Genomic DNA, 22,570 nt, shown 5'->3' with positions numbered 1-22,570 from the left:
CACACAATTACCCCACACTGCCTCAAGCGCCTGTGATCCTCTATCCTACTCAAAACTGTACATAATTGTAAATTATTTCATAACATTGAACTCAGTCTGTGATGCCACTTTTCCTGTCCTCCATTTTCCCCTCCACCACCTGGTATAGGTTACAACCATATTTCAATGCCCTAGAAAGTGGCATGCAACCTTTGGCCTGCCAGATGTTTTGCACTACAGCTCCTATTAACCCTAGTCAGCATAGACGATGCTGGGAGATCAAGGGACTCGTAGTTCAAAACATCTGGAAAGTCGCATTTTGCAGATCCCTGCGAGTTACAAAGTACCCTTAAACAGGTTCTTTCGGCTGTTGTTTCTCAAGCAGACTGTATTTTTCCAAGCACTATGTTATGTCAAATAAACTCAAATTAAATAAATCCATTACATGAATTAACAAACTGACCACATGTGAATTTAGCCCAGAATTCATAAATTAATATATTACAATGAAAACACTGATATTTCCGTTTTTTAGTTAATATAGCCCATGAGACATTGAGCCATTTATCTTTCCCCTATATCACTGAAGAAAGATATCTTACCATGTTCTTTATCCACTTGTTAGCCTGCCCCTGTGGATCAATAAAGTGTGGCCATCGATTTGAATATTGTGTTATCACTCCATTCTCCACAGATAGCGCATCATTGGGAAGTCCAGCAATCTATAATGAACAAGGCAATATGATGTTAGTCACCCGTATAGGTGCGCAGGAGAAATGACAAACACCTGTGTTTTCTACAAAAAACACCACAACCTCAAGTAATAAACAGGACTCCAGTAAAGAAATATCTCAAACTGAGCACTGAGGTGGACAAACAACTTACAAATAATATTGGTTTTAATGCATACAATGCCTCCTCTGCAGATTCTTAATCTTTGAAATGTGCCACCTACAGGCTGAAACATTAAAAGAAATGTTAAACCATGCATCAAGTGGCCTGCATTGGAAGTGATGGTGCCCGAGGTATAAGTGGTACTGCCGGAATTGAGACCAACGAGCCTCTAAATATTTCCTTCCATAAGTAAAATGAGATCATTCAGAAGAAACATTGTATCCATCAGAACCAATCTTACCCATAACATACGTAAATGTGTGTTAGGGAGAATTCTCTGTTAAGGCTAATTTCCCAATCCTAGTGAGTCCCCCAGCAGCTTTGCTGGATTTTTGGGGTTTATTTGTTTTCTCCTGCTAAGTGAGACTCTTTTTCTCCCACTCTTAGACATGATTTGAGATATCCTTTGACTTTGTAATGTGTTTTATGGGCTATGGGGTCTTTTACTCCATAGGGTTTCATGTGTTTTTGGTAAGTGTGTTACACAGCACCCTCAGTGCAGTAACACAGGGGTGTCATAGTGACCCCCAAACATAGACTCCATACCCTGGGACTGACTACTGTCTCCCAGGGCATGTAAAGTCACCATTGACTTTACTAGTCTTAAATTGTGAACAGAACCAGTACAAACCATCATATTGTGAAAGTACTGGTAGGGGTAATTAGATTACCCCTGGGTCTGTTTTTCGAGGGGGCACTGTGCAGTCCCCCTTCGTCGAGTTTCTGGCTGGTGGCAGTGGAATATTTCCTATGGGATTTTCCCCTGGAATATTTCCTATGGGATTTACACATTCATTTTAAACGCACCACTTTTTTGGTGCAATGTTAAAGATACCGCTGGGTTATTTATTTAATATTTATTTGCATTTGGAGGAAGTGCATTTGTGAAGTGCTGTCGGCCTTGGAGGAGCCCGAATGCCCGTTTTTTCTGTGGACAAAAAACTACAAACTTTGACTTGTGACGAGCCTAAACCCCGCCCCTTTTCCCCAAAATCCTCTTAAACAGCAGGCCGCGCGCATTTGGCGCGCGCACATTTGGAGGAAGCGCATTTGTGAAGTGCTGTCGGCTGTCTGCTGGCTGAGGGTCTGAGGGCTGGGGGCCATAGGCAATTATAATTTGTCATTTTCAAGGTAAAAACGTGCATTGAATGGTATATTTGAATATCTGTGGAATTGAATTGTACACTTGTGAAAAAAAAAGAGACATAAATAAGCAATTGGTATAAGCTAATACTAAGCTAATATTGTCACAAGATAATACATTGATCACAAAATGGTGATGACGCTGCGCACTGGGATGCCGCCAAAAGAAGACATTACCATGTGTGTGCTTGATGCCATTTCTACTCCTAAAACGTCCTCAAGAACGATAAATCTTGCACGGGTTAGCAAATCAACATCTAGTATGAGAGCCTGTTCGGCAGTAGCCGATATTAGAAAATACTGTGCTATAGGGAGTAAAAGTGGAAGTAATACGGAGAGTGCTCAATCAGTTGGGCTTGCTGAACTGCCAACTAAACTGGATTCAGCAGACAAAGATACCCAGGAGAGTTGTAAGGAAATTCAATTGCCCCCACCTGACTCGTTAATTGCGGCAGGTTTACTGGATGTAATTGACCAACAAGGAGAGGGGAGGGTGGAACCCCAAATCAAGGCGACAGAAAGCATGCAGGACTTACAAATCACTGCAGACTTAAGTAAGGATGAAAAATAACAGGATGTTTCTATTGGTAATATTAATGATGGAAATGTTGAAGTGGTGAGAATGGATGACACACTTAATAGAAATAAAGTTAGCTAACCAGATATAAACCAGTCCTCTGACTTCAAACGGGACTTAAATGACAGTATAGACAGGCAGGAGCTATACCAGTCACCTATGATGTTTTCTCCAACAAATAATGCCTCATCTGTCTCCTCCTGTTCCTTTGTTCAACCAACCCCGCGGCGAAATCACTCTGCCCCAAATGAAAAGATTCAGGCAATACCGGGAAGCTTTGTTATAGGACTTGAAACCTCTTTGCAAACCATGAATGCAGCTCTTTTTTCACTTACACGCCTCTATGATACACTTGATACGAAAATTAACGACCAACACTCCCTCCTAAATAAATTACTGCAAAAAACCTCAGTAAAGGAGTCTGGTTGTGGCTGCTGCGAGAAGGAAAAGAACAGACACAACCATCGAATTATAATTGTAGAATCAAGAACTGAAGATACAAAATTACAGGCTGATGATATACTTTTAATCGATTGTACTCAAGATCAATTGTCTGCATTACAATTGGGGGTAAAAAATAAAAATAAAAATACAAAGGTAAGAAATTAAACAGAACTAGTGCAGGAAAACAAAATTGATAAACTAATCAATGCGGGCGAGCAGGGAAGCTCTCTGAGAAGTAGTATGGAAGAAAAAACAGAAGAGTGTATAGTTGGGCAATCCTGCTCCAAAAAGAAGAAAGACAAGGCAAAAAACCTGGAAATTCCGGATAAGCAACCCCTAATACAGAAAGAAAATAGCGATGTTCAACCTATTACAGGGGTAGCAGAAAATGAAAATATGCCGATTTACAACATTTTTGACACAAGAAAGAAAGAACCAAATGTGAGTGTCAAAACTACTACAAAAAAATCTAAGAATGTTCCCACCGTTGCTAACTCTAAAATCACAGGAACAAAGCAATTTATCCGTACCCTAACTTTGCCTAAATCAGCGGCAGCTGTAGCTCGCACGGCTATCGCAAATAAATATTGGAAAGCGATATCCCAAAAAGCTAGCCAAGGACGACTGACCCAAAATACGCCCTCAGAATATGAACCTCTAAATAATTTAATTCAAATGGCTGATCAGCAAAAGGAAGGGGAAATTTGCAATGCCACTAAGGAGTTACCATGTGGGCCGAGTAGTAGTGAAGTAAGTGATGTACCAAATAGACCATCGAATCAGGTAAATGATGGCCTGACTAACACTGAGAACCAGCCTATAAGAGAGAAACAGGAAAAGGCTAGCAATGGTGTCGAATGTAATGACTCTACAAAACAGCAGCAGGATAAGCTGATACTTATGTCAGAATGGAAATCAGAAATAGAGCAATCCTTAAAAAAAATTATTGCTCAAGTAAATATGAATGAGAATCCAATGGGAACTGACTTGGGTGGGGGAGTTCATACACCTGAGAATAACACGATAAGACACAATCAACCTCAGCCTAAAACACACTATACAACCAAAGCTGGGTATCGAACGCCTGGCAGAGATGTTAACACAAATTGTCTCATGATGCAGTGTCGACCTCAGCCTTGTCAATGTTTTGACCTGAATAGGCAATCTGTGTTGAATATATTTGCTGAGGTTCAGGTTTTTGAAGGGATAAGTTCATGTGATATAGACCAGATAGAATTCCCTCCCCCTACCGAAACAATCTGTCCATGATAAAGCTATGGATGAAATCCAGCTTTGTCAAAAATGCAGTATGGGAAGCGCGAGATGATCTCTATGAATTGGGTTTTATTCTGATAAACCCTGCCTTGTGGGAACAACAACAACCATCTATCTCCAGAAACCAGTTTGTGCCCAAAGTAAATGTATACCAGAAAGGCCAAAGTCGTAATTCACGAACAAATGCCTCAAGTTCAAATGGACAAATGATAGAGGAGAGAGAGCTGAGAATGAATAGCAACTAACTAGTCCAAAATCTAAAAACTCTAGCGCTAGCCTCTTGGAATACAAGAGGCTTCAAGCATCTTACCAAATCTAAAGATAGCTTATTGTTGAATTATGACATTTTGGCTTTCCAGGAAATTTGGCTTGCAAAGGCTCCAGTGTGGGATAATCATGTGTTAATCTTGAATCCTGCTATCGTGCCAGTCAGAGTGAGACCTAGGGCAGGTTTAATGGTAGCTATAAAAACATCCCCCCAATATGTAAATTGAACATTGGTTCTCTCCTAACAGCTTTATACAACTGGTAAGGATCAAATTTAAGACTGAAGATATTGGGTTGTTAAACATCTACTGGAATCATTCTGCAATATCCGAATCTGATTTCTTTGAAGCTATGGATGAAACATTAAATCTAACAATCCTAGATCCGATTTGTAATCATGTAATAATAACTGGTGATTTGAATTTAACATGCCTAACCCAAATGGGATCAACTCTGACGCCGATAGCTAAAAGATGGAACTCTTATATGGCGGAACGACTGTTTGTAATGCTAAATGGAGCTAAAAAAGTTGATATGCCATCTAGCAGTACGTGGCATAGAGGTTCAGAAACGGCAACAATTGAGTACACCTTTGTAAACCGAGACCTGTTTAATTATATAACTGAATTTCGAATCATATCCCAGAAAATAAGTGATCACGACATTCAATCCATAAAATGGAACTGGGTAATTGATGACAAATTATATGATTCATCTCTAGCTTGTAACCTAATGACTAATTCAGCTCAAAATAGATTTCATTGGACTCCAGCATCTTTACAACTTTTATGTGAAACATTAGATCGGTCTCAGTATAATAACACAGTTCATGGCTCTAATACTTGTCCGTCTTATGTCAAAGAAATGCAGATCTTCAGGACCAAGACGCATGATCACTATAGTAGCAAGCCTAGAAATCTGCATTCTTATGACCTTGAGGTAGCTACTCATAAATCTCGATATAGGGCTGATAGAAGAAAAATTATAAAAGAAAATTCTCTTGACTGCTCACGACAACTGAATACACTAAAATGTAAACATAAGAATTGGATAAGAGCAAGGAAAGCTCTTATGTATCAACACGATGCAGAGGTTATGTTAAAATATCTACAAGAGAAAAATTCAGCTGAAATATGGTCACTTCTAAAACAAACACAGACAAAAGTTCAAATAGTGAACCAAATGAACCCCATTCCCCAAGAAGTATGGTCTACCTTTTATAAAACTTTATATGCTGACACTATCACTACTAGACATCAAGATAATTGTGAACCAAGTAAGACAGAGAATCTTGTCTTTGATATTGACGACATCTTATTGTTCATTGCAAAATTGTCCACATCTCGTGCTCCGGGCCCAGATGGTCTGTCAAACTTCATGCTAAAAAAAAATCCAACTGCATGGGCACAAATTCTAATAACCATCTTTAGTCAAACTGTTTCAACCCACTTCATTCCAGATTCATGGAGGAAATCCATAACTATTCCTATCCATAAAAAAGGGGATAATCAACAACCCAAGAATTATAGACCTATATCTCTCATGGATATACCGGGTAAAATTTTTGCCCGCTTATTATTGAGAGATCAATAAATGGTTGAATGGTGCAGGAATTAGAGACCCAAACCAAACTGGCTTTATGCCAGGAATGGGGACAGCCATTAATCTGCACATTTTGGAAGTACTAAAGAAACAAGAGTATCAGAGAGGGCAGGCAACATATATGGCTTTTATTGACGACTTTCAGGCTGCCTTTGACTCAGTATGTAGAAAAAGGCTAATCAACAAGCTCCAGGAAGCAAAGTGTCCGAACTATATTACATACTGGATCAATGAACTACACTCAAAAACTACAGTCCAGATCAGATTAGCCTTAGATGGCACCCTATCAGATCCAATTGAAACATTTCGGGGACTAAAGCAAGGATGCATCTTGGCAAGCACCTTGTTTAATTTCTTTATGTCGGCAGTGCAATATGATTTTTTGAAAATAACATCTGATGCTCCCCGTTTGGGAGGGCATACAGTCCCCTGGCTATTCTATGCTGACGATTTAGTGTTGCTAGCGAAGACGCCAGGGGGGCTTGCAAGCACTCTTAGATACCCTGAGCAATTATGTTGACGCAAACTTGCTTACAATTAACCAAGACAAGTGCAAAATCATGATACTTGAGCCAAAAAAAAAAATAATCTCCAAAACCAAAAAGTGGCAAATTCAGAATGTGAATATAGGTGTCATCTCTGAATACAAGTACTTGGGAGTGACAATTAGCAATAACCAACAGGACAAACCATATTTCTGTGAAGTCGAAACCAAGGTTAACACTGGTATAGCACAGTCTAAGATAATACAAGGCAAATTTGGCAAATTTTCATTACTTCCAGCCATTACATTCTACAAGCAAAAGGTCACACCGATAATAACCTATGGTGCCGAAACAAGAGAGATCATTCCAGAGAATGTGTGGCTAAAATTTGAGGGTCGTTATTGGAAAAAAATTTGTGGCCTTCCAATGTCTACATCAATGTGCTTAATACGACACGAACTCGGTCTAGTATCATTGTATGCAATTTATACATGGAAGATCTTGATGCTGTATCGTAAATGTAACATGGCTACTAGAGAAAATGGAATAATGTATACAATGAGAGGACATATGCTAGAATCAGTGAACCCCAAAATTGAGAAATGGAGAAAGTGGGTAAAAGAACTAATGAATATATCTGGTATTGATCTTGAGTTACTCATTAATATCCCAAAGAGGACAAAAATGAAACATGAATTGTTTGATTGGATAAGAACTTGAGAGGCATGCATAAAACTAAGAGTGTTTAAACAACAAGCTTTCGCAGCTAAAAAACTTCATGTAATGGAAAACTACTTAACAAAGTTTCCAGATGCCAAATCCAGGTAAACATATATGAGATTACGATTGAATATTTGTCATACGAATCAAGTGCGATTCATGAGAAAGAAAACATCCGATGCCAATTGTAGATTTTGTCTTGCACCAACAGTAATGGAGACACTAAAACACTTATTATCGGAATGTCCCGCCTTATTACAACAAAGATGAAAAATATTCAAACATTTGTTTGAGAGTGAGTGAAGATATGTTTTGGAATATCTTGTTTAATAGTCAATCTGCCAAATTGAACATTGCAAGTGTTGTGTTCATTGAATCACTAGCCTTGTCGGATCAAAGTGACACTATTAATCTCAATTCCAAAGCGATACAATTTTAACTTGAACTTTTAAATGACACAAGTGGTCTAACATTCTGTTCCAATCTGTGGTATTACACAATGAAATGGATTGATGTGGACATGCTTTGTTGTTTTGCTGTGAAATTGCATTTATTACTATTATCTAATGTTATCATATGTAGTTTTTTTAATTACAATTGAGTACATCAAATATTTTTGTATATTGTAATCTAATGGTTTAATGTATAATTGTATTCTTTTTTTATTTTTGAAAGGCTGTATTTTACAGCTAAATCAAAATAAAGAAAAAAATATATATATTTATTCCCCGGATGGGTCTTTTTGCCAGGACTCGGTTTTAAAATGGCGTTTGTGTTCATCTCTGTAACTCCAACCCAAGTCGAGCCCTTTGTTCCACTTTTTGGCGGGCTTCTGCACAGAAGCCTCCAAAAGTGGTGCCACTCTGTCTGGGTCTACAGGATGTGTGGGAGGGGGGTTTAGGCACCCTGAACTGAGTTGCCTCGGCAACTAAAGTCGAACTCTTGTGTGATTGGCCCAGTGGTGTGCCGCCCGGCTCACCACTTAGCATGTTTGAGTGACAGCTAGGACTGATGAATGGGGGTTTGCTGCCTAAAAGCAGGGCTTTAGGGACTGGAACTTCAGAAGTCGCAACAGGACCAGAGAATCCAAAGAGGAAGAAGCTGAGCTGACCTGCAACGACAACACCACCGGTGGAGCCCTGCTGAACCGTCTCACCACTTCCCAACGACAGAGAAGATCTTCATCCCGGAGAGTCTTCTTCCTCTGAACTGGTGGGGATAACCAGTTCGCCCTCTTTTCGCCTTCCTGGATCGTCTCGTGGTCGAATCGCCCATGCCAAGCACCCCGGCGGCCGGATAGCCACGCTTCACCACTACCGTGAATAAAAGGGTAGTACCTTTTAACCGGGAAACTCCGCGGCTGGTTTCTTCCCTGGCAGTGCAACGACCTCCAGCTTTCCTCCACGTCGAGATATTATCTTCCCCTGGACGAAGCACCGACTTGCACCCGCTGCCAGGAACAACTGCCCCCGCTGGAGCTTCCTCACCATTTTAGGTACTGTGTCCCGCCTGGTCTCCCTTGCAACAGACTGTTCAAGGTGTCCCGTAAATCCTTGACTCTTTATCCTGGCGTGACTTGGGACCTGCTAACTAACTTTTCCTGAACTGATCCAACCCTTCTGAACTATCTGCAAAGACTTTTTAAAGTAATATTCAACTGTGTGATCTTGGACACATTCCGCCTTGCTCTCTCTAAGAGTGGGCCTGGCCTATGAACTTTCTTGCTCTAACAGTAGACTCTGCCTTTCTGACTTGCTGTGGTTCTTTTTAAAGTGTTGGTATTGTGTACTTTCCTAATTCTGCCTTTTCCCCTCCCTTTTTAATCAATTTATTGTAGTGCCATCTTAGGTTAAGCGCTCACCTCTGTCTGCAAATAAGTGGTGTTTTAACTAAGACTTGTTCAATAAGTAATCAGGGATGTATATATATTGATAGTGACAGTGTTTGAACTTGCCGGCCATATTAGTGTTAGTGTATTTTACAAGTGTGTTGTTAAATACATAATTATATACTTTTATACCCAAGCTCTGGTCAGTGTTTGCTTGTGCTACTGTATTTCTGTACCTATTGTGTATACTCTATATACTGTCTAACTCTTCTTGAGAGAAGTCTGGCTGCTCAGCCACAGCTACCAGGTAAATCTGGGTGGTACAGACTGCTACCAATTGGGTTTACTGCCAACACCTGTAGTCCTAAGCCTTTTGCAGTGGTCTCTAAGGGAACTGCACAGGTTTCTGCCTAACAATTTGTTCTTCCAATGGATCTATCTCCTCTGGATACTCCTTATCTTTTTTTTTTACTTTTCTTTATTGGCATGGTGAGAGAACAGACAATCAACACAATGTACAGTGTAACAAGGGTATCAGATACATAAATGGTAATGCAATACATGGGGAAATGCCAGCAAAGGACAGATACACAATAGTTTGGATTTATGTGGCGCAACAATGGGTTAGTTTACTTCACCAGGAGGGGGGTAGAATAGTAGTTCTAAGTCATCTTTGTTATTCAGATAGGTGCAAAATTCCGTCCATACATTCTTGGGTCGAGAGGTCAGTGGGAGGGTATTGATATAGTCCTCCTCACACGCTTGAGTCCAGGTGAGGGCCCCCAACCACATCTCAAATGAAGGGGGGGGATTGGCGCTTCCAACATTGTAATATGCATTTTTTGGCTATTATGGTGGCAACATTCAGAAACCTAGACATCTTCCTCAATTCAGGGCTATCCCACAGGCCGAACAGTATAGCTAGGGGTTCTGGAGGGATATGGGACGCTGTAATGTCCGAGAGAGCGTCAATTATGGCTTTCCAGTATGGGCCCAGCGCATCACAGGACCAGAACATATGAGTGTGATCTGCAGCAGGAGACTTACATTTAGGGCAGGTGCGAGCCTGGCTGTGTGCAAACCTATCCAGTCTTTGCGGCGTGTAATATAATCTATTCAGGAGCTTGTATTGTATACACCTATGTCTGGCATTCAGAGAGGTGGTTCGGGTGTGTATGCACATTTTTCCCCACACTGCGTCAGTGATGAGGAGGCCCAGCTCCTCACTCCACGTATCGCGTGCCTTGGGTGGCACGTCCATGGGGTCGGCCATCAGCAATTTGTACAGCGAGGACACTATCCCCCTAGCTCCAGCCGATTTGGATATGTAGTGAATCTCAGGTGGGTCTGGGGGCTCATCAGGGTATGAGGGCCACCAGGCGCGGAACACCGCCCTCAACCTATAGTATTATAGTAGTTCCAACGCAGTACCCAGGTGTCAGGGGCGCCACGTCTGCGAGTGATAAACTTCCCATCAGGGTAAAAGTCGGTCAGGGCCCGCTAGCCCAAGTCGTGCCAGTGTTTCATTAAGAGTTTGTCATGTGTAGGGCTGAGGCCTGGGAACTGCCAGATAGGCAGCCATTTGTAGTAACAGTGGTGGCCGGGTTGTGTCTGCAGGATTTATTTCCAGGCCCTGATAGTGGCCGCTACAGGCTCGGCCGGGGCGTCGGCGTGAAATGTATGATGGAGAATGAGGGAGAGGGTGTTGACACTCTCGCTTGCTAGTTTCTCGAGCTTCACATGCGGTGGGGGGGAGTCGGAGAACGTGTACCAGTATGTGGCGTGTTGGGCCTGCGCGGCTGTCCAGTATTTAGCGAAGTCGGGGGCGGTGAAACCCCCGTTTCCTTAGGGAAGAGTCATGTGCTGCCATTTCTTACGAACCGCGCCCGAGTGCCATAAAAATTGGGCACATGCAGTATGTAGGTTCCTGAAATATCGCTTTCCGGGCCAGATCGGCACATTAGTGAAGACGTAGAGTAATTTAGGCACCATAATCATTTTGATTAGAGATAGTCTACCCGACAGGGAGAGTGGAAGACTGCGCCATTTCAACATTTGAGCCTCAGCAAGCTGCGCTGCAGCCACGTAATTGTCAGCCAACAGTGAAGCTTTAGTGAGGGACACCTGCACTCCAAGGTATCTGATGCCCCTCAGGGACCATCGGAGGGGGAATTCGCAGGGCATTTGTGTAGTGGACGGGGTGAGCGGGAAGATTTCAGATTTGGTGTAGTTTATGGTGAAGCCCGAGAAAGTGCCAATTTTGGTTATGTCTCTCAATATCGGGTCCAGGTGGGCAGCCAGGTCTCTAATATATAGAAGCACGTCGTCGGCATATAGAGAAATGATCTCGGGTGTATCACGAAGACATATACCTTTGCGCGCGTGTTTGTCCCTGACGTTGTCAGCCATAGGTTCTATAGCGAGCACAGAGAGTATCGGAGAGAACGGGCAGCCCTGGCGGGTACCCCTGTGGAGAGCGAAGAGGGCCGAGGCCGTGGAGTTGACTAGGACTCTGGCTGCAGGGCTTGTGTAGAGAAGTTTGATGTACAATCTCATGCGTGGACCAATTCCCATTTTGTGGAGCACCGCCCACATATATTGCCATGACACCATATCAAACGCCTTCTGGGCATCAAGGGTGACCGCCACGGCATGTGCGTTGGGGTCAATTCTAGCCAAAACATTGAACAAACGACGGATATTGAGGGCGGTGGATCTGCCGGGTACAAAGCCACTCTGGTCGGGATGAACTAAGTGAGGCATAATGGGGAGAAACCTATTGGCAATAATCTTGGCAAATATTTTTGTGTCAGTGTTAATCAGGGAAAGGGGTCTATAGGAGCCACCTTCGTCCAACGGTTTACCCGGCTTGGGTAGTACAGTTAAAAGCGCCTCGCGCATGGATTGGGGTAGGATGTTTAACTCTTAAGGATTTGTTCCACACCTCCAGGAGTCTGGGTGCCAGAATGGCTACATGTTCCTGATAAAACTCCGAGGTTAGGTCGTCCGGGCCTGGTGCTTTGCCCCTAGGGCAGTTTGAGATGACTGTGGTTATCTCATCGAGGGAGCGATAGGAGCTTCAAGTAGGTCGCTAGTCGTGCGGGAGAGGAGGGTCATGGGGATTTGATCTAGCAGGGTGTCAGTGTCTTGCAGACTGTGTTCTTGCTGGGGGCCATACAGGGTCGTGTAGAACGCGGTGAATGTCCCAAGGATATCATGGTCAGACCAGCACAGGGTGCCTCCTGTGTCCTTGACACAATCAATGCGGTTCCTGCCCCCCTCAGTGCGGACCAGTCTGGACAGTGTCCTACCCGGCCTATCCCCCTCACCATACTTTCTGGCCGCTACGGGACTGGCAAAGTACCAAACTTCTCTTAGAGCATGAGACTCAAATGTTTCCAATTCCGCTCTGATCTGTGCCAGTATGGTCGGGGAAGGGGCGGAGGCATATACCCTTTCAAGCTCTTTTAATTTCGCTTCCGACTGCTGCAAGCTATTTTTTATGGCTTTGAGGGTCCCAGCCTCCCTAGAGATGCACATCCCCCTGACGAAGACCTTGAATGCCTCCCAGCATACTCCATTGGAGGTGTCATGCCTGTTATGGCACTCAAAGAAGGTGTTGATGTCAGCTAGGATATCAGCTTTGAAGACTATGTCTTGGAGGGCCTCCAGCTTAAATTTCCAAGAGGAGCGAGGGGGCTGGCCGTGTCCCAGTGTTATACAAAGTGTTACCGGTGAATGGTCCGATAATGTGCGCAGTAATATCTTGGTCTCTGTGACCCTGCCCATCATGCAACTCGATATGAGAAAAAGGTCGATCCTGGAGAGGCTATCGTGTACCGATGAGTAGAATGTGTACTCTCTAGCCAGTAGGTTGAGAGCTCTCCATACATCCCTGAGATCAAGTGTGTCCATGTGGGCGTGTAACCTATGGGCCGCGCGTGATGGGGCTCTGCGGGCCGTCCCGGACCTATCTAGGTCTTTATCTAGGATCAGATTCATGTCCCCGTCCCATATGATGGGAATACCAATATATTTCAGAAGCGTGGTGGTGATGGCATCAAAGAACTCAGGGGCGTCAAAGTTAGGGGCATATGTGTTCACTAGGAGGCATTCCATATTAGCGAGTGAGCAATGGAGGATCACGTATCTGCCCTCGGGGTCAATGTGGCTGGAACACAGGGAAAACTGGACTGACTTATGGATTAAAGTTAGGACCCCCCCTGGACTGGGTGGAGTACTTCGTATAATAGCTATTGTTTCCCCACGTGGGGGCGAGGCATGTTGCTAGGCGCCCAAGGGCATGGGTTTCTTGGGAAAAGAGGATTTTGGCGCCATGCCCCTGGGCATAGGCAGTTATCCTGCGGGCCTTAGTGAAATTGTTCAGACCACGGATATTCCATGTCATAATGTTCAGAGCCATAGTGTCACATTATGGAACATCCCAGTGGTAGTATTCATTAGCATTCCACCTTTTGCATTTGCCGTGTGCACAGTTATGTTGAGTCGAAGTCATGTATCTCTCAGCCATGTTTTTAACTGTTAACCCAGCCCCAACTTCGCCACCCCCCACCCTCACTGCCCAACCCCAACATGCAGTGCAAACCTCCCACCCCAGAACACACAAGTCGCCCTTTGGGCCTGTTCCAACCGGAAAACAAAGGTCAGAGGACCAGATCCAACGTGGATAGGGCCACATCCCAGCCCAACAGGGGCCAGTCATTAAAAGGAACAAAATGAAATTGAAAGCAAACATTGCAACTGCAACGGGGGGCGCTGGTGCCGTGCGGGCAGCATCTAGAACTTGGTGCGGGGCAGCATATGCTGTCCCGAATGTGTTGCTGCGGTAGACGGGTATCACAGACAGCCTCTGAGACCAGAGAGTGCCCTCTGGTTGGTTGACATCGCAGGAAAGAGTAGGATACAGGGATAGCTCCGAGAACCAAGTGGGGGGGAAGGCAAAGCAAACAGTTTAGGAGCTAGCCTGTGGCCCGCATGCATATGATAAGAGGCCGCAGTTGCCGAGTGGACACGGTGAGGTTGCCATCAACACATCATAAGACAAGGATCAGTGGACACTTTATAACATCGTGGGTTGTGCCGCCTATGGCGCGTGGTCACCTCGCGGCCCAGGAAGAGGTATATGTAGATCAATGAACTTCACCGCTTCGTCTGGGACAGTGAAGAAAAAGATCTTGCCATCGTGAGTGATCTTTAGCCGTGCCGGGAACAAGATGGCGTAGGGGACGTTGCGCTCCCTGAGCAGCTTCTTGACGCCTAAGAATTGGCGCATCTCCTGCTGCACCGCCAGCGAGAAGTCCGGGAAGATTCTGATGGTATGGGCCTCAAATCGCAGGTCTCCCTTTTCCCACGACAGGCGGAGGATGAGATCTCTGTCGCGGTAGTTGAGTATCTTGGCGATAATGGGTCTGGGGATGTCGCCGGGTCTGGGGCGCGGCGAGAGGACCCGGTGAGCCCGCTCGACTGTGAAATATGGTGAGAGGGCAGGGTTATCCAGCAGGTCTTTAAGTAGTTTCTCCACTGCGTCGTCCATCCGTCCCTTGAGGGCATTCTCGGGGACCCCGATGATGCGCAGGTTGTTCCTACGAGAGCGAGATTCCAAATCGTCACATTTCGCCTTGACACTTTTCATGTCACGCATTAGGGAGGCCACAGTGTCTTGGAGTGCATGAATACCATCTTTGTTTACCGAGATTCTATTTTCGGCCTCGGTGATCCTCGATCCCGCCTGATCTACTCGAGTCTTTAGCGAGGCAACATTAGCATTTATGTTGTCTAGTTTTTCATGGAAGGAGTCAAAGTTTTTAGCCATAGACTCCATTAGTAGGGTGAGGTCAGGTACTCCGACCACTTGGTGCGGGGTCAAGTCTGGCTCGTCCTGAGGCAATGACGTGCAGGCTGGCTCATCTCGAGGGACCGCTTTAGCGTACTTGTCGATCGTGCCCCCTTGGGCCCCCGCCTTGGGTCTGTTAGGCATTGTTACTGTAGTGGACCCAGGTGCAGAGAGGGCCCACTTATGAGTAGGATGAAGAAATGGGGAAGGCAGGGACCGACAGGAGCAACCGTAGTGTCTTTTGTGCCGGCAGGCGCCACAAGGCGGCTGGGGGGCCACCGCAGATAGTAGAGAGTTACCGGCGGAGCAGCAAAGCTGTGATGGCTGGCATGCACGGTTTCCACATGTGTTCAGGTTGCACGGGGGGCCAGCGGGATCTGTCTCAGGGGGGCTTGTGCGGAGGCGGTGACAATGCCAGCGGGAAAGTGGGGTCATCGGCGCCCTCAGGCGGGAGAAGTCCAGGCGTAGCACAGGCTCATAGGAAGGGTGCGTGGAAATGAAGCAATCCCAGGGCGCGGCCTGGTTTAGGGATGTCAATTCAATGCCCCCAGTGTCAGCGGCCCACTCAGGCCCCCCAGGGCCGGCAGCAGCGCGGTTATGATGGAGTGTGCAATGCAAGGCACGCCGTAGCAGCTGGGGGGGGGGGGGCAGTCGAATGGTTCGTCGGGTAGGCGGGCAGGCCGCAAGCAGTACGGTAAGGGACACTTCCTTATGGCAGTTCTGGCACCCAGCAGGGGCCCGCAAAGTCGCTCGCAGCGGGCAGAGGCCTCGCCGCCCACGCACTCCAGCCCCCGCTCACCTGGTCTGCCGCGGTCATGGGGCGAATAAATCCTCTGCGTTGTCGCCGCCGGGGGAGGCCGCGAAGATCGCCGACTCAGCGTCCGCAGCGGGACTCTCCGGCGGCCATAGCAACTCCTCAGAGCGGCGGGAAACAGGAGGCCGCTGCTGCCGCCGCCCCAGGGCCAAGGGGGGGATCCGGGAGTCAGGCAGGCCAGGCGGAAGGGCCGGATGTTAGGCAACCGCCGGGGCCAGGTGGAATGCGAGGCCCAACTCCAACAAAGGTGCCAGCCGGGTCCCGGGAGGACCGATCGAGTCCAAAATTGCACAAAATGTCCAGGGCAGTGGCGAAAGCAGCACGGCCAGCCGATGGTCCTTCACAATGTCGGGGACCGCAGATGTGAGCAGATGAACGCCGAGGCCACACGGAGCTGAAAAGCTAGGCAGCCATCTTGGGCTGCTCCACAGCGCCACCTCCCGGATACTCCTTATCTTTTAACGATTCACCCAACAACAACTATAGATTTAGGCAGGAGGTGCTTTTGATTCACCAGGACAGTAGTAAAAGGGCTCAACCAAAGAAGTGCTGTATCTCAGATTTTCCAAACAGGGCCTTAGCCCTAGCATCTGAATTCAGACAGTAATGTTTTGCAAATGTGGGCAGAGTCAACCATGTCAATGCCCTGCCGATCTCCTAGATCATCATCATGCTTAGGAAAGTCATTGCACCAAGATGCCCCCTGGCAGAATGCACCGCAACCCCCTTGGGAGAGTCTAGTATACTGCCTCATACAAAATATTTAGTACAGGTCAAAATCACTCTGGAGATGGCGAGCATGGTCACAGTCACCCGTCTGGAGGCATAGCCAATAGCAACAAATAGTTATTTGTCATTTCTATTCTGGTACAACCTGGCAATGTAATGTATCAGGGCATGCTTACGATACAGTCTGCAAAGCCTCTCCTACGCCTGGGAAAGATAAGGCAGAAGAAAGAAATCTGTTAAGTTGTATTGACTGTTTCATATGGAATTCAGTAATCACCTTTGGAAAAAAGACTGCTTCAATGGAAGTGCCACATTGGGCCTCATTCCGAGTATGGAGGTAGCCATGCTGCTTTTAGCGGCATGGCAACCCCCATACCGGGTACTGGGTCCGGGTTCCTTAAATGGGGAAATACCAGGCCATTCCGACCTTTCGAGGGCCCGGTATTTCCTCATTCAAGGAACCTGGACCCGGTATATCCCCATTCCCATTTGAGCCCCCATAGGGCTCAATGGGAATGGGGAGGATGCTAACAACGGGCCCGTTAATGACAGGCCCGTTGTTAGCATCCTGGTCTGCTCGCGGAACCCGCTAAGTACGCCTGGTTTTATCAGGCGTCCTTAGCGGGTCCCACATGCAGACCTCGTAATGAGGCAGTAGGGGGTTAACGGCGCTGGCAGCTCTACCGGCCCCATTAACCCCCTACCGACAGGGTCGTAATGAGGCCCGTTGTCTTTCATAAATACGGTGCAAGATCTGTCAGCTGGTATAGCCTTTAACCACTAACATGCCTGGCCGAAGTAATAGCCACCAAAAAGGCAGTTTTCAGAGTAAGGAACTTGAAGAGACAGCTGTGCATCAGCTTGAGAGTGGAGCAATAAAATGCTCCAGGATCAAGTTCAGGTTCCACTGCGCCTGAAGTATGGTGAAGGTGGATAACAGATGATCAGTTCCTTCAGAAACTGCACCACAATAGGGATTGTGAGGAATCTGAGGGTGTCCTCACCTCTTTCCCCAATATATCCTCCTCCCAAGGGGCCAGGGAAAGCCCATCACTTTTGGATGCTGACCCTGGGGGAGGGTATGCGAGGGAGGATCACCTGGGTGGAGGAGACGTGGGGAGTGGGGATGAGGCACCCTTGGATGAGACGCAGTATAAACCATTTCCCTTTCATAGAGAGTTCAATGTCCCCCAGGCCTTTATAGGGTGTTACCATTCCTGTCCCTATTTTCCCATTGACAGTTACTACACATACTATTTTGGTACTGGGGCGAAGAAGAGTACCAAACACCACTTTAGTACTGAGACGAGGAAGAGGACAACATGAACAACAACATGGAAAAGGGACTTCCGCAAAGAGAGTGAGCGGTCTAGTTGTCAGAGGACCAATCAATCTGATGGGGACTTCAAATTCCCTAGCACCGGTGAAGAAGATGTCGGAGTGGCTGAAGCAAGCTGGCAGAGCCGGGGCCACAATCTATGGTGTGCACGAATGCGTGAGTTTTGTAGGAGTGCCGGGAGTGAAGAGCTGAGGCAGAGGAAGGCGGATACAGTGCGAGGCAGAGATCCAGGCTGAACTGCTGTAGTGAAGCAGACGAGAGCGGGAGGACATGCAAGGAAGTGCCCGTCCCGCTGACAGCCTCCTGGTGGAAGAAGCGAAGCCGGTGAACGCCAGCACACCACAGATGCGAGATGCAGCACCAAGATGCAGAACCGTGGCAGACAGGAAACTTGCAGAACCGCCATATACATAATCCAGTGAGTCCACCTAGCAAAGGGACTGAGGCACGGCGAGGAGGTGGTTGAGCCCGTATGAAATATTGAACTTTAAGTATTTTTGATATAAAGAATGTGTTTGAAAGACATAGAACTTTAAGAATAAACGTGGCCCAAAACAGCAAATGAATTGTAACACAAACATTGGCCAGCTTCAGAGAAAGTTGAAAACCAATATTGATACAAATCTTGTGGGCGAAGGAAAACCTTAACAGATGAAAGGTGGCAAACCACCTATGGAGAAACTACATGCGAAATTGGGATAAGAGAAATCCTTTAGCCTGGCAGGAGAATAAACCAGGCTCTACTGTAGAATGGAAGCAGTGCCGTCATGTGCTTAAAGGAACTTATGAGAAGCATCAAATATTGTGTATCGGTTGCGTGATCTGTAATGGGTGGACCGTGGGGTCCAACAACTGCACCTAGACCAAGGACACATGTCTATTGAATTTAAAGGAAGTTTTGTGCTGCAAGAAACCGGCAATCAAAGAGATTAGAAGTTATGTGTTTCAAGTGAAACACAGTTTTATTTTGTGAACCTTATGAATAGTAACCAGAGGAGCTGGCAAGTAACCCAGGTAATTGAATATTGAAGACACTGAAAGTCTTGAAGCTTGAGAAAGCAAACCCATGTGACATTGTGAACTGTCTTGAAGCTTGGGAACGGGACCCCAGTTGCAAGCCAGGAGCTGGAAGAAGTTCTAAACTTGGAGGTGAACACTTTTCGGTTTGACGCCAACATCCCAACACTTTATGTTCAAATAGGTGTGAGGGCAAGTATAGGTTTTTGACACAGACAGACACTTACTTTGGACTTCCTGACGCAGAGTTTCAGTTAGGTAGACAAATCCCACCTGAGCATAGGGCAAGATATGCCTTTTTTCAACGCTTTTTGCTGTATCCCAAACTTAATTTCTGTTGTCTGTGTCTACTTCATGATGCCTTCACAGGATGTCAATAAATGGCACTGCTTGGGCCGCTGGATAAAGATAGACATCAATGTTAGGCATACATGCATGGTGGAGAACTGCAGGTCCTAGTTGTTCAGTGAGAGTGCGTAATCTCACAATTGGGCCACTGAGAACAAAAAGGAGTCAATGTACTGCTGATCATACGACCTACAAAAGCATAGTCACCTGTATGAGTATAGCCATCTCCATGAGTACAGCTTCTATGTGCCCTGGCGCTTGGCCCCGACATAAGGTCCAGAACTTTGCAGACAGGTAATGGCCTTGAAACCTTAGGCATTCAGAAGTCAGATCTGATGCTGAGTGCTGCCTGGGCCCGGATGGTAAACCCTGTCTGACGCCTGTATCCACTGGTCCAGATCCTCCAGCACTCTTTGTGGTTTGAATTGTGTAGGTCTGCATACCACCAGTTCCTGGGCAATCATAGGGCCACTAAGATCAAGTTTCTTAGAGGAACAGTGAACATAGTCAGGACCAGCTGAAGCAGAGGGACCAGAGGGCATGCAGACATGATCCCAAAGTCCCACAGCATCAATATGGAATTGCCTAGTGCCTCACTCCTATGGTCTTCGATGAAGTAGAATTTGAGGCATGTCCAGTTACGGACCTCCTCACCACTAGAAAACATGGTCTACCAAAGTCTGGTGCAGACACCACCCAAGGGACCTTGTCCAGCAGAAGTAATGACTGCACTGAACACTGCATGTTCCTGGCAGGTAGCCACAACCATAGAATCAAAGTGTCTCTGCACAATTTGAGGGAGCCCACTGCTCTGCACTTATTAGCAATGTGTGATATTGTCATATTGAAATCTCTCTCTTCCCCACAGCTGTGATTGGGAAGCTTACAGGTGAAGCAAATAGATCTCAGCACCCCACAAATTAATATGTAGTCTTGCGTTGCTCTCTGATCACCTCTCCCTTAATTCCAGGCTACTGCGGTGGCCACCCCAACCCACCATGGATGCATATGTGATAACATGTTGCTGAAAGACTGGAGGGCAAAGGGCACCACCACCATTATGTTGTTCTTTGCCCTGCCAGTTCAGATCATGCAGCACGCTGCCCTGCAAGCTCAAGATCAGCAGCACTCACTGCAGCTTGCCTTTCATGGATCCTGTTACCCAGGTCTAATGGATTCACAGCTCCCACTCAAATGACCTCATACAAAGCCTTATCTGAGGAAACAACACAATTCAGGGGGCTATCAGACTCAGGAATATCCAAGCTGCAATCATGACCCCCAGTCTGAAACTAGCTATTGTGTTTCTGATCATTTCAACATGGGTGTCTTATCCATGATAGGTAAGGGGGCACTGACCACCACAGTCGTCCATACGGATGAGCTAAAGTCAGTCCTTTGAAAAGAGTGAGCGTTCCCTTAGCTGCAGTAAGCAGCTGAGTGAGTGCTCCTGGGATGGCTTTAACTGTCAAAGGGAAACACGTTACAGTGCAACACACTGTCGTGCACAGGGGACCACTCTGGTGGTGATAGTGCGCGGTATAAATATCCTTTAACATTATCATGAAGCTTTTTCCTCAATGGAGTAAGTGAAGGTGTCCCTGTCAAAAAAGGAAACAATAACAGCCTTCTGACCTTTGGCTGAGGCATCAACATTCCCCCACAACTCGAGCGCCACAGAGCCTTTCAGCACTGGCTCCTCAGATCCATGCTGCATAGCAGGCACAGTTAGCTGTAAGTGCACCCCTGTAAACATAATTTTCTTTTAAAAAACTTTTATTTAATAGACAGTCGTACAACAATCGGCACATATAGTACTGCACATTTGGCATTACAGAGTGCACACAATTGGCAACATGCCAAAAATGTGAGATTACACCCTTGATCAATTCAACACATTCACATAGCAGTAATGTACATATTCTCCTGGGCAGCTCATTCTGAGGTATCTACACAACTCACTGCCGCCTCCAAGTCAGCGCTACCCAAGTATAGTATGAGCGGGTTCCAAAGGCCTTTGGGGCGGCAAGCAGACGACACAGTGAGTACATATGCCTTACTCCATTTCATTAGTGAATACCAGATCTCGCAACCATTCTGTCCTGCTAGGGGCATATTTTGATTTCCAAGTATGCATCTCTTTGCTATAGCACAGGCAATGTTAAAAATAATGCTATGTAGCAACAGGTCTCCCTCGTTTGGGCTCGGACCATGGACCTCCCTCGTTCGGGTTCGGATCCTCTTTTTACCAAAATCGAAGACTTTCAAATGAGCAATGGATTTTGCTTAAACCGTCGCAGGGCCACTTTGATTCACTTCACACAATTGTTTTCATCAATCTTCTACTTTCCTTTCTCTTGGCGGGATACCTTACAGATCCCTTCGATTGAGCACATTCACAGTGCCGGACCACTCTGTCAACGGTATCGTATCTTGCCTTCTTAAGTTCAAACATTCATCAGCAGTTTTAGCTTTACTCGCGGCTTTCATCACACGCGTTTAACAATGTTCGGTCCAGCGCTCGTTATACAATGTTGCCGCTTGCAACCTTGACTTAAAAACAGACCGGTCAGTCTTGCATCAGTCTCATCGACTTGTATTTGTATTTTTATTTATAAAGCGCACCAGGCCCAAAGGCATCCAGGCGCATCACTTAGGTTACAACATGGTATGAGCAGACAAAAGCATTACAGAAAATTACAAAGAAGATTATAAACATACACATATAGTACAGGATGGTTAGTTACATATTTACAGAGCGGTGAGGCAATAAGCAATCGCATAGGTGGTGGCTAGTGGGCGGTCGGGGGCAATCTTGGGCAGACAACCAGGTTTTAGCCATGTTTTTGAAGGTCTGGAAAGATGGTTCAGCTCTTAGTGGGTTGGGGGAGCGAATTCCAGAGTTTCGCTGCCATTACTGGGAAGCTGGTCCCACCAGATCTTTGAATGTTGAAGCGAAATATGGATAGGCAATTAGTCTGAGCACTTCTGAGGGGTCTGTTGGAGGTGTGGGTGGAGAATCTATTGGCCAGGTAGCTTGGTTCAAGAGGCATTTGTGTGTGAGAGCAAGTGTTTTCAAGGATATTCTTTGCGTTACTGAGAGCCAGCGGATACTTCGTCTAGTGCCCGAGATATGTTGGTTGCTAGAGATATTTAGTGCAGCTCTAATGGCATTGTTTTGGATGATTTGTAACTTATTGATATTGCAAAGGTTAGTGCCAAGATAGAGGGTGTTGCAGTAATCGATTTTAGACA

At 46.0% G+C, this 22,570-nt stretch overlaps 1 protein-coding gene across 1 annotated transcript in view; it reads right to left on the bottom strand.

Annotated features, from left to right (window-relative positions):
- DNAH1 (dynein axonemal heavy chain 1) overlaps positions 1-22,570 on the bottom strand; it is a 3,604,831-nt gene that overhangs the window by 627,101 nt on the left and 2,955,160 nt on the right. The window contains exon 61 of the mRNA XM_069644003.1: positions 582-701. Within this exon, the coding sequence (XP_069500104.1) occupies positions 582-701 (120 nt within the window). The remainder of the gene's footprint in view (positions 1-581; positions 702-22,570) is intronic.

The sequence above is a fragment of the Ambystoma mexicanum genome, chromosome 2p, assembly GCF_040938575.1.
Source record: "Ambystoma mexicanum isolate Mex_15411 chromosome 2p, UKY_AmexF1_1, whole genome shotgun sequence".
NCBI lineage: Eukaryota > Metazoa > Chordata > Amphibia > Caudata > Ambystomatidae > Ambystoma > Ambystoma mexicanum.
Note: the sequence above shows the minus strand (reverse complement) of the source record. Positions and strands in the feature narration are given on the sequence as shown.